Raw genomic sequence first — 12,733 nt, 5'->3', positions numbered from 1 at the left:
CACCAGGACTCTATAAGGGGGATTATACAGTATTTGTTTTATTTCTCACTGAGTTCACTGAACATAATGTTTCCAAAATTCATCCATTTGGTGGCATATAAGCTTGATTGAGAAAATAGGAGGAATCAGATGAAAGAGTCTTTCTTTTCTAATAATAAAATATGCCCAAGTACATTTTGCCATGAGTCGGAACTTACTCACTTACTCATTTTGTTCTCAGCCTACTGCATTCACTTTTTTTTTTCCCCCTCCACTAAAACTGCTCTTATAAGGTCACCAGTAACCACCATGTTTTTAGATAGGTCAGTGTGCAGTCCTCAGTAACTTGATTTCTCAGAAGAGTTGACACTGTTGATTATTCTCTTCTTTAAAAAACTTTACTTGGTTTTAATGACACCATAATCTCATGGTTTCTTCATTTCACTGGCTACCCCTAAGTCATTTTTCTTGTCTGGATTTCTGACTGTCAGTATGCTCCAAGACTCAGTCTTCTACCCACTCCCCTTCTTTATCTCCTCTCTTCTTTGAATGTTCTCCTTCCATTTGATGGTTCTGGTGGTGGTGGTGCTGTTGAGTTGGTTCTGACTCATAATGACTGCATAGGGTTTCCAAGGCTGTAAATCTTTATGGGAGCAGAGAGCCTCATATTTCTCCCTTGGAATGACTGGTAGCTTTGAACTGCTGATCTTGAGGTTAGCAGCCTGACTCATAACCACTATGCTGCCATGCTCCTTATATACTAAAGACTCTCAAATTTATGGATTTAATCCTGACTTGTTTCCTAAACACACAGTCTACCTTTCTTTGCCTCTCTCTTTGCCTCTCTTTCTCCTTGTTTTTCTCTCTCTCTATATATATATGCTTACATGGGGAGCATGGTGGTTCTGTAGAATAAGCTCTGGACTGTGAACCGTAAGCCCACCAGCTGCTCCATAGGAAAAAGATGAGACTTTCTGCTCCCTCAAAGATTTAACTACATATAGGTAGTTAAGCGCTGTTGAGTGAGTTCTGACCCATAGCGACCCTGTATAGGGTTTCCGAACAGTGAATGGTGAGCTTGTACCAACGACCTTGCAGTTCAGACTTACTTGGTAGTCCACAGCACCATACCAGGGGTCTACACACACACACACAAGATGCCTGTAGAATTTATTTTAATCAACTTTTAGGAAAGACAAATACATCATTTTCGACATAATCTCCTTGCTTTTCAATACAGTTTGTTCATCTGACAACAAGCATTCATATTCCCTTATCTAAAAATGTTTTAGGCAAAGCTTCTAGCCATGAATGTATTGCTATCTTCACTTCTTCATTAGAGGTGAATCTTTGTCCTCAAAAGGCTGCTTTTAGGGGACCAAACAAGTGAAAGTCCCATGGAGCAAGATCAGGATGCTTTAACACCTCAAATGGAAGTTTTTGCAAGAGTGTCAACAATGTGAGCAGAGGTGTGAGATGTGCATTGTCATGCAAGATCACAGTGCCCTCGGATGGCAGGCCTCTGCATTTAATCTGAAGTTTAGGTTTCATTTCTTTGGAGAGCATCTCATGATTGAGCAACCAATGATTGTTTTGGACCTTTTTTCTCATAGTGTTGCAACAGTGGTCCTTGAGAATCCCAGAAAACTGTAAGCATCCATTTTCCAGCTGATGGTTGACTTTTGAACTTTTTCTTGGTTGATTTCCTAAAAGTAAACGGCAAAGTATGGAATGGAAACCTCCTCAGTCACATTCCTCATCAGACTTCCCTCATCAGCACTTCACATTTTATAAATTTCCCTAGTGTGGCTTTCTTCAATGTGGACATCCTCCTTATCCTCACTTGAGTCATTCCCTTATCATGGATGCCCTTTTCATTCTGCTTGAACTCTGACTCCCTTGGAGCACTGTCATAGGTGTGTGGATATTTATTATGGTTATGTTTCTCTTGTTGGCTTGTTCCATTAATTATATAATGTCTTTCATTGTCTCTTTTGCTGTTTTTTTCCTTGAAGACTATTTTATCTGGTTATCATTTGTTTATATGGTATATATGTTTTTCCTTCCTTTGATACTTAGCTTTTGTTTTTGTGTGTAAAGTGTGTTTCCTGTAGAGAGCATATTGATGGGTCCTGTTTTCTTATCCATTCTGTTATTCTCTGTCTTGACTGCATTTAATGGACTTAATTCTTTTTACCAACAGGTAAGAATTTACTGCTGCCACTTTGCTGTGTATGCAGTTTTGTTGTTGGTTTCTTTGTTCCATATATTTTCCTATGCTGAGTTCATTTTGTTTGCAGATTTTCATGTCATTTTCTTCATTACTGTTTTAGTGCTTACTAAATCTGAATGACTTTGTTTGGTTTTGGTGAGACGGTTTATTAATTTTATTTGAGCATATCCTGTAGTTTATTATTCTCTTCCTAAATTTAAAACAGTCCATTGTATGTTGATATTTTCACTTTCTCTCCATTTGGAAGTTATGTAACGACACTATTTAGTCCCTCTTTTTGTTAGTTGTTACTGCTTAAAATTTGAAATCTCGGCTTCCCTATTTTCAGTGTTGTAGGTTTATTTTATTTTTATGCTTTTGTATCTGGGTTGCTTACTGTGTGATGTTGTGGTATGTCTTAATTCCTGATTGTTATCCTAATTTCGCCATCACATTTGATGGACAGTTTTACTGAATATGTAATTTGTGGTTGGCCGTTTTTTCTTTCAGGGTTTTATAATGTCATCCCATTGCCTTTTTGCCTGCATGATACCTGCCAAGAAATCAAAGATGATTCTTAATGGTTCTCCTTTGTAGGCGACTTTTCATTTTTCCTGAGCTGCTCTTCAGCATTCTTCAGTTTGGAAAGTTTAATTATTATATGTCCTGGTGATTTTTTATTTTTATTTATTTTTTTGGGTAAGTTTGTCTTATTTGTGGTTCATTGGGCTTCTTGAATATGTATGTTTTCATCTTTCATGGTATTAGGGACATTTTTATCCAGTTAATCTTTGGTAATTTTCTGTTTTGTGTGTGTGTGTGTATGTCTTCCTGTTTTGGGATTCCAGTCAACATATATTATTTCTCTTGATAGTGCCCCACATAATTCTTAAGCTTTCTTTTTATTGTTGTTGTTCTTTTTTCTGATTATTCCCCTAACAGATTGATATTGAGAGATTTATCTTCAATTTTGCTAATTCTGTCTTCCACTGGTGTAAGTATATTCTTTCCCCTTCCAGCGTGTTGCCTATTTCAGAAATTTTAGTATTAATCTCCTGGATTTCTGTTTGCTGTTTTTATGACTTCTAATTTTTCATGTATTTATCTCTTTGAACTTGCATTGCTTTCCTTCTATTTATTTGTGTTTTCCTTGTTTTGATATTTAACTTTCTGTGGTGAATTGAGTGAAGGTTTATAGTTAAGATCATGGGCTTTATAATTAACAAATTATATACTTTGTTTAATCTCAATGATTACAATATCTTTCCTGCAACAACCACTCTCCTTCTTCATCCTTGCAGGTCCCCATATACATAATATATTTCGCAAATGAACAAAGCAATAATATTTGATGTACACACGCAAAACAAACGAAACAAAAAGTGTATATTCATTTAAATGTTCAAAGAACACATTCTGCAAGCCAGCCTCCTGCCCACAGTTAGATAACCTTACTCAATTCATGGGCCTAGAGCCCACATTTTCTCTGTCGCCTTGCTGTTGTCTCTGTTTTTGCCAACCCCAAAAGGGATCTCATATTCCATTCGTGCTCTTCCTTCTTGACGGTCCTGGGAAATGAAAGAATAACTACTCCCACTTTTACTTCCATATCTTCTACAATTACAGTTTGGACATTGACAATTAATCCTGGTAACAGTTACTCACACTTGAATAATGAAATCCTGTCAGCATCTGGGAAAGAGGAAAACTATTCAGTGGGTATCTACCTTGTTATTGTTATGTGCTGTGGAGTCGGTTCCAACTCACAGCAACCCTGCCTAGGGTTTCTGAGGCTGTAAATATTTATGGGAGCAGAAAGCTGTATCTTTCTCCCACGGAACAGCTGGTAGTTTTGAACTGCTGACCTTGCGGTTCACAGCCTGATTCGTAACCACTATGCTACCAGAGCTCCTTTACCCCACCTCATTTCTGAAACTGCACACTCATGAAAGCTTGTAAGCCAGCCACTTCATGCCTTTATAGGCCTTCCCCCCTGCCCCATTTTGATAGCCAACGTTTAAATTGCATGTCTGTATCAATCCAGTACACTGAGAAGACAAGCATGTTCCTTGAATCTTCCATTCTGGTTGGAATTTTTAGCAACTGCATCCATAAGCAAAAATTAATTCCAACGAATTGTAACAATTTACACTTGCTAACAGTATCAAACATCTTTATCTTTATCTGGTTGGGTTCTGATCCGCTCAGCCTTAGCCATCCAAGTTAGGTCAAATGCGTATCAGCTGCAAGTTTGAAAGTTCACGCACACCTCCCTGCACTTCAGACTAGCTGGCCCCTTCACTCTCAGCCTTGCCCCCCAGTGGCTAGGTCAGTGCCTATTGGCTCAGGAGCTCACACAGAACCTTAAAATTCAGATCAGCCAGCCCTTCCTCTTCTCTATCTCATCTGAAGGTCACCTAGTGCTAGACGGAACATGTCCAAACTCAGCCTGTGTCTTCATTGTTGCCTTTCCTTGATTTTTTTCCTGTGAATTCCTTGATCTCTTTTTTTTCTTTGTCTCTTAGTCTGCTGAAAGGATCTACTATAAATCTTTGAATCATTTTTCAGATAGTTCCAGTAACATTTTTTCTTCTGGAAGATTTTCTGATTCTGTATTTTAGTTACTTGTTTGTACCATTTTCTCCTGCTTTTGTATGTATGTTTGTTTGTATGATTTGTAGTTCTCTGTTTACTCCGAGACATTGTGGTACTAGTGTACTAATTTGTTAATTGTTTGTTGGCTTACTTCACCCTGATTTCTTGTTTTGTTTTGTTTTAATATATGTGGGCAACAGGGCAGGCATGCTATTCTCATTGCTAGTTTAGCAGCACTGGGGTGGTCACTATCTATCCTCAGGTGAATTTGTTAGTGGTTGGAAGTGTGCGCATGAATCTCTAATTGCTGGTTGTGTAGAGCAGCTGAGGACAAGACTGGCAGCTGTTGGCCTCTGTTGCTGATCCAGTAGTACTGTAGCTAGGGTGGACTCACCCATTGAGTGGGGTGGTAGATGTGATGGTTATAACTGGCATGGTCACTGTTGCCTACTGATGAGAAGGAAACTAAGGTGAAGGAAACAAAAATGAAGTTGGGGAAAAGAAAGAGCTAAGAAGAAAGAAGAAAAAACGAAAAAGTAAAATAGCACAGTACTGGCACAAGTGCAAGCAACCAAATACAGCTGCAGCAGGAACAAGGTGCTCACACTTCAGAGGGACTAGGGTGGGAACTGCTGACTGATGAGGTGGTGGGTACCCACCCGCTCTGCAGGATCATACACCACTGCTTGTGGTGGGGTTGGGATACCTGCAGGATCAAAGAAAAGCAAGAACAAAAGTGGGGAAAAGGAAGTAGGAAAAAGAAAACAAAAAATGAGGATGGGAATAAATGTGAATAAAATCACAACAGTGCAGTACTAGCGCAAGTGCTAACTGCCAAACATAGCTACTGTGGAATCATAGCGCTTGCTCCGTTGGAGCACGTACCTCTGACTACAGAAGGCCAGGAGAGACGGGAGCAAGGTGCACACTCCACAGGATCACAAAAAAAGGAAAAATAAATGGGAGAAGCAAAATACAACAAGGCAGAGGAAGGAAAAAACTATGAAGAAAGAATTAAAAAAAACAAAAACAAGGTGTAGTATTGGCCCCCATGCTAGCCTCCAAACATGGCTGCAGTGGAAACTTGGCAGAAATGAACATTGCTAACCTTGGAGTTGCTGACTGAGGAGGCAGTGGGGCAGGGCACCTGCTCTTCAGGTTTTAAAAAAGAAGTGGGAGAAGAGGAAGATAAAAAAGGAATGAAAGAGGTGGGGAATAAGGGACAACTAAGAAGGAAGAAAAGTGGTACAACAGTGGCAGTGGGGGGAGGCTTGACTGGCTGCTGGGTGGGAGTGTGTGGGGGGAGACTTCTCGTCACCAGGGGGCCGTACATGGTGCAGGGTGGTTGCCGGTGCAGACTTGGTACTTGAACTGCTTGCAGTAATTCAAAATGACTCTTGGCAGTTCACCACTCCATGTGCCTCTTGCTCATGTTTTGTTTCAATTTCTTCCTCTAACTGGTATTTGATCTGCTGCTTTATTGTTTTTCCTTTGAAGCCCTGGGTTCCAGAATTGTCATTTATATCCATTTCATTTGATTTCTGCTTTTTGTTGTAGAGAGTCTGGACAGGATCAGCTTAGTCCACCATCTTGGCTATACCCTACTGCTTATAACTGTTTTTAATACAAAACTATCTGTGGTATTTTTAAAGTAAAGATAAAAATAAAAAAGGGTAAAGTAAAATTCAGTTATTGAAAACATTTGCACATCTGATCTAATGGATGCCAAAGAACAGAGGTAGGTAATTTGCTGTTGTGTTGTTGTTAGTTCTGACTCATAGCGACTCTATGCACAAAACAATGAAGCACTGCCTGGTTCTGTGTCATCTTCAACAATTGTTATGTTTAAGCCCATTGCTGTTGTCACTGTGTCAGTTCATTTTGTTGTGTGTGTGTGTGTGTCTTCCTCTTTTTTGCTGACTCTTCACTTTTCCAAGCTTGATGTCCTTTTCCAGGGTCTGGTCCCTCCTAATAGTACATCCACAGTATAAGAGAAACTACGGCTTGCCATTATCACTTCTAAGGAGCATTCTAGCTGTGTTTTTTCCAAGACAGATTTGTTTGTTCTTCTAGGAGACCATGGTGCTTTCGATATTCTTCGCCAACACCATAATTCAAATGCATAGATTTGTCTCTTATTTTTAAATCATTCAGTATCCTCTTGTTTTGTTCTAATGACTGCCTCTTGGCATAATTAAGTGTTCTGAAATATTCATTCTTCACAGTGTTATCCATAATTTGTCATCATCCACACACTCGAAAGCCTTTTCATAGTGAGTAAAGTACAAATAGATACCTTTCTGGTATTCTCTGCTTTCAGCCAGGATCAGTCTGATGTCAGCAATGGTACTTCTAGTTCCACATCGCCTTCAGAATTTGGCTTGAATTTCCCTGTCGATGTACTGTTGCAACTGTCTTTTGAATTACCTTCAGAAAAATTTTACTTGCATGTGATATTAATTATACCGTTAGATGATTTCTACATTCTATTGGGTCACCTCTCTTTGTAATGGGCACAAATATGGATATCTTCCAATTGAAATTTCTTGGCATAGATGAATAAACACCTCCAGTGCTGCCTCAGTTTGTTGAAATATTTCAATTTGTATTCGGCAATTCGTGGTGCTTTCTCTTTCGCCAATTAGTTTGGACTTCTTCCTTCACTACCATTGGTTCTTGATTATATGCTACCACTTGAAATGATTAAACACAGATCATTTTAATTTATTATTAGTATTAAAGTTTTTATTGTGAATTGAGCACATCAGTTTTATACTCATCGTTTGATAGCAATGATTACAGGCCCCTGCATCATCGGTCAACAGTATTTGTTTCTATTCTCTCTTTTTTTGTTTTCATTTGCTTGTTTGTTTTTTGGTGGGGGGGGGGCTGTACACCAAAACACTTAAACAACTAAAGGGCATATTCTGCGAGCCCGCCTCATGACCACCAGCATATAACCTTTTTATCTCCATGACTCTAGAATCTTCAGCTGTTCTTTCTCTCCATGTCTTCATCTCTGCCTCCATCTCTGAATAGGATCCGACATTCCGCTCTTGCTCTTGTCTCTTGGTGGTCCTAGGGTCCTCTGTACCTGGAATGTAAGATTATGTTCCTCTTTATGTTATAAAACTTCAGATAATTTCTTTTTGATACAGTGATTCTGTATTCCTTCCATCTTCTTTTGAAACTTTCTGCATCATTTAATATTTTCTCCATAGAATCCTTTAATATTTCAAGTTGAGGCTTAAATTTTTTCTTCAGTTCTTTCATCTTGAGAAATGCTGAACATGTTCTTCCCTTTTGGTTTTCTAACTCCAGGTCTTTGCTCTTTTTTTCATTATATTTTACATTGTCTTCTCAAGCTGCCTTTTTAAATTTTCTTTTCATCTCTTTTACCTTATTTCTTCCATTTGCTTTAGCATATGCTGAAAAGCAAGTTTCAGAGTCTCCTCTGACTTCCATTTTGATCTTTTGTTTTTTTCTTGTCTTTTTAATAACTTTTCCTTTCTTTATGTATAACGTTCTTGATATCATCCCACAACTCTTCTGGTCTTTGGTCAATGTCTAATGTATCAAATCTGTCCTTGAGATTGTTGCTAAATTCAGGTGGAATATATATCAAGGTCATAGTTTGGCTCTGGTGGACTTGTTTCCATTTTCTTCAACTTCTGCCTGAATTTGCATATGAGCAATTGATGGTCTGTTCCACAGTTTTCCCCTGGCTTTGTTTTGACAAAAGTTACGGAGCTCCTCCACCGTCTCTTCCCACAGATGTAGTTAATTTGATTGTTGTTGAAAAAAGGTATTTGCAGCGAATAAATCGTTAATCTAGCATAATTCTTTGTGATCTCCAGCATCATTTCCACTACGAAGATGTTGTTTAAAACAGATATTTGCAGCGACTAAATCGTTAGTCTGGCATAATTCTATTGTGATCTCCAACATCATTTTGAATAAATCGTTAGTCTGGCATATTTCTTTGTGATCTCCAGCATCATTTCTGCTACGAAGATGTTGATTAAAAAAGGTATTTGCAGCGACTAAATTGTTAGTCTTGCATAATTCTATCGTGATCTCCAACATCATTTCCGCTAGGAAGGCCATGTTTTCCAATTTCTGATCCTTCCTCTTTGTTTCTAATTTTCTTGCTACAGTCACCAGTAATTATCAATGCATATTGATTACATATGTGATCAATTTGAAACCGAAGAAGTTGGTAAAATTTTTCAATGTCATCATCACTGGTTTTAGTGGTTGTTACATTAGTTTGAATAATACTGGGATTGACTGGTCTTCTCTTCCTTGTAGGCAGAGGCATATGGATATTCTATCACAGACAGTGTTGTACTTAAAGATGGATCTTGAAATGTTCTTTTTGACGATGATTGCAATGCCATTTCTCTTCAATTTGATGTTCTTGGCATACTAAGCCATATAATTGATAAATTGAAAATGGCCAGCACTAGTCCATTTGTACTCAGTAATGCCTAGGCTATCGAAGTTTATGCTTTCATTTCATTTTAACAACTTCCAATTTTTCCTAGATTCCTACTTTGTACATTTCACTTTCTAATTAATATGGATGTTTGCAGCTTTGTCTCATTTTGAGTTGTGCTCCATCAGCAAATGAAGGTCCCAAGTTTTGCTCTGTTCATGTCATTATGGTCATCTGTACTTTGAGGCAGCAGCTCTTCCCCAGTCACATTTTAAGTGCCTTCCAACCTGAGGAGCTCATCTTCCAGCACTATATCTGACAGTGTTCTGTTGCTGTTCATGAAGTTTTCTATGGCTAACCATTCAGAAGTGGTCTGCATCTCCTTCCTAGTCTGTCTCAGCTCGGAGCATCTCTGAAACCTGTCTGCCATAGGTGACTCTGCTGGTATTGAAAATACTGGTCACATAGCTTCCAGTATCACCGTAATATGTAAGCCAACAGTATAGTACAAAATCTGACAGCTCAGTGGTGGAGACTGATCAAATTATAATGTAATTTTTAGTAAATCAATTAAGCTGTCTTCATTTCCTCCCAAGTTATAAAATGTTAAATTTTCACTTATTTTTAATGTTTAGTTTTTACTTTTTCTATTTCACTGAGCAAATATGATTAATTATGCCTTTTCTTCCAGAAATGACATTCCAGTGCTTATTAAAGTAGCATAAATGTACTTTGTTTACCTTCATAGGTTGCTCAAGAAACAGATGTTAGAGCTCAGATTCGTCTGCAGTTTCGTGATGTCAATGGAGAACTCTTAGCTGTGCAGCGATCTATGCTGTGTACTCAGAAAAGCAAAAAGACAGAATTTAAAACCCTGGAAGGAGTCATTACTAGAACAAAGTAGGTATTTTTTTAAAACTTGGATGTCTGTTTATTTTAGGTCAATAAGACTGAGTTTTTTTACTACTTTCATTTAGTATGTTAACTTTGTTTATTAAGTTTTTATTGTGAATTATGTAATAGTTTATATGGGAGAACATTAGCTTTACATTTATCCTATCATATTTTGTTTCACTGAAATGATTACAATCCCCTCCATGCATCATCAGCCAACCAGAGGGTATACCCTGCAAGCCTCCCCCCGGCTGTCAGTACACAGCCCCTCTTCCTCCCTGAGTCCAGAGTCCCCAGCTGCTCCATCTCTTCACATCATCATCTCTGCCTCCATCTCTGGCATCACTGCTTCTCTGGATAGGGTCTCACACTCCACTCCTCTCCCTTAATGGTCCCAGAGTCCACCACTCCTGAACTGCAAAATCAACCACTCCCCCTCCTTTTTATTAACTTTTAATTTGATACTATTTATTAAATAGAATAATCCCATTAACAATTTAGTGATAAGGTTCCAATATTTGCAGTAATATATGAACAGTTGTGTTGAATGTGTAGAATCATTCAATATATAATGAATAAGTAAAAAATGCTGGTATCATGAGATTAGAAACAGATAAGCAAGGAAACATTAACAAATTGTTCTCTTCTGCCTTTATCATTCTGTGAGTAGCAGATATCATCTTGTTGTTGTTGTTGTTGTTATGTGCCATTGAGTCGGTTCCGACCCATAGCGACCCTGTATAGGGTTTCCGAGGGTGTAAATCTTTACGGGAGTAGAAAGCCTCATCTTTCTCCCGCGGATGTGAATTTTAGAATTAGACTGTCCTGAGTTCAGTTCATCTGGAGAAAATTACTTCCCCTATTCTCTTCCCTCCTCTGTATTTATCTATTAAAACAATTAAAGGATTGTTATATTTGATTGATATGAGTTGGAATCAACTTGATGGCAGTGGATTTGGGGTTTTTGTTTTGTTTTATATGCTGCTATGAGCTTGCTTTTGGACATACTGAATATAAGATATCTAAAACAATTAGTAGGAAATGTGAGAGAGGCAGTTAGATCATTGTGATGGCTAATGTTATGTGTCGGAGTCCTGGTGTGGTGCTGTGGGTTAAGGTGCTGGACTGCAAAGTCGGTTTAAGCTTACCAGCCATTCATCGAAAACCATAAACAGGGTTGCTGTGGGTTGGAACTGACTCAATGACACTTAACAACAACAGCATTATGTGTCAGTTTGACTAGACCATGTTTCTCAGTGATTTGGCAGATACGATGTAATCAGTCATCTTCCATTTTGTAATCTGATGTCATTAGCCAATCAGTTGTAAAGGGATTTTCTTAGAGGTGTGGTTTGCATCCAGTATACATGATATGGTTCTGGCAACCATTCTCTTGATTTTGAATTCATCTTGTGGTGTAACCTCCAATTTTTGGAGTATCCTTCGGTGTACTGACTGACTCACAGATTTGGTACTTTCTAGTTTTCACAATTGTGTGAGCCATTTCCTTGACGTAAATCACTCTTTGTGTATTTATATATAGTCTCTTCAGATTACAAATGAGATAAATTTCTGACTACATCTTTAAGAATTTGTAGGTAACATTAAAGTAGGTCTTCTTAAATGGCAGCGACTCGCTCAAAGATGGTGGCCAACCATGCCACTTTGAAAGGGTGTCACTCTCTGCAGTCCTGCCAATAATCTAACCTTACACATCATACTCCTGAAAGGGCTTATTGTGTCTCTTCTGAGTCTCCCATTCCACAGTTTCAATCCTGTTATTTTTTCCTATTCCGGTTACCATGATGAATCACCCGAATTGTAAAAATTCTGGTCACTTCATTGATCATGAGAGATCCAGTTCAGAACCATACATTAAAAGGCAAGTACGACCCCCCTCCTAGACTGAAACTCAAAGGGAACACATGAGCAGATATATAAACTTGCTGGTGACCACCTTGGTCTACTGGTGAGTGGAAGAGGAGGAAAGGAAGCAATGAAGAAATGTACTGAATTCAGACCAGCCTGACACAGCTAGAGCAATACAAGATACATCTTCAAAGAAAGATCAGCAGGAAAAATCCAAAACAAAAATGGCAGTATGATTGGCTACTGCAAGAACAAGCAAGTTGTTTGCTGGGGAGCCATCAAGGCAAGCAATCAAGTCCCTTTAGGACAAACCCCCACTCTAAGACTGAAACTCAGAGGGAACACACGAGCAGGCATGTAAGCTTGCTGGTGACCACATTGGTCTACTGGTGAGTGGAAGAGAGAAAAAGGCAGGAATGAAGAAATAGGCTGAGTTCACCCACATTCCATAGACTCTCGTTGACCTGGAGAAGAGAGAAAACAGGAAGGGCTGGTTGGTTCGAAGTATGGTGAGACGTGGGGACTCCTGAGCCCATGGACAAGGACATAGCCACAGAGGGCTAGAGTTGAGAATGAAGCATCCAGCTGATATGAAGTGAGGGCAGATAGTAAACTTGAAGACAGTACCCATTTGACCTAGCCTTGATGGCTTGATAATAAGAACTTGACTAGAGGAAGATTAAAAAAAAAAAAAATTCTGATAAAGGAAATGAGAGTAAATTGCTACAATTTGATGAACTTGACCT

The 12,733-nt window shown here is 38.6% G+C and overlaps 1 protein-coding gene across 1 annotated transcript in view; it reads left to right on the top strand.

Annotated features, from left to right (window-relative positions):
• The window catches only part of RAD50 (RAD50 homolog (S. cerevisiae)), a 112,985-nt gene that overhangs the window by 7,452 nt on the left and 92,800 nt on the right, over nt 1-12,733 (top strand). Inside the window, exon 3 of the mRNA XM_006872920.1 lies at nt 9,973-10,124. Within this exon, the coding sequence (XP_006872982.1) occupies nt 9,973-10,124 (152 nt within the window). The remainder of the gene's footprint in view (nt 1-9,972; nt 10,125-12,733) is intronic.

Source organism: Chrysochloris asiatica, unplaced genomic scaffold (assembly GCF_000296735.1).
Source record: "Chrysochloris asiatica unplaced genomic scaffold, ChrAsi1.0 scaffold00215, whole genome shotgun sequence".
Lineage (NCBI taxonomy): Eukaryota > Metazoa > Chordata > Mammalia > Afrosoricida > Chrysochloridae > Chrysochloris > Chrysochloris asiatica.
The sequence above is the reverse complement of the archived record's forward strand: the minus strand, read 5'-3'. Positions and strand labels throughout refer to the sequence as shown.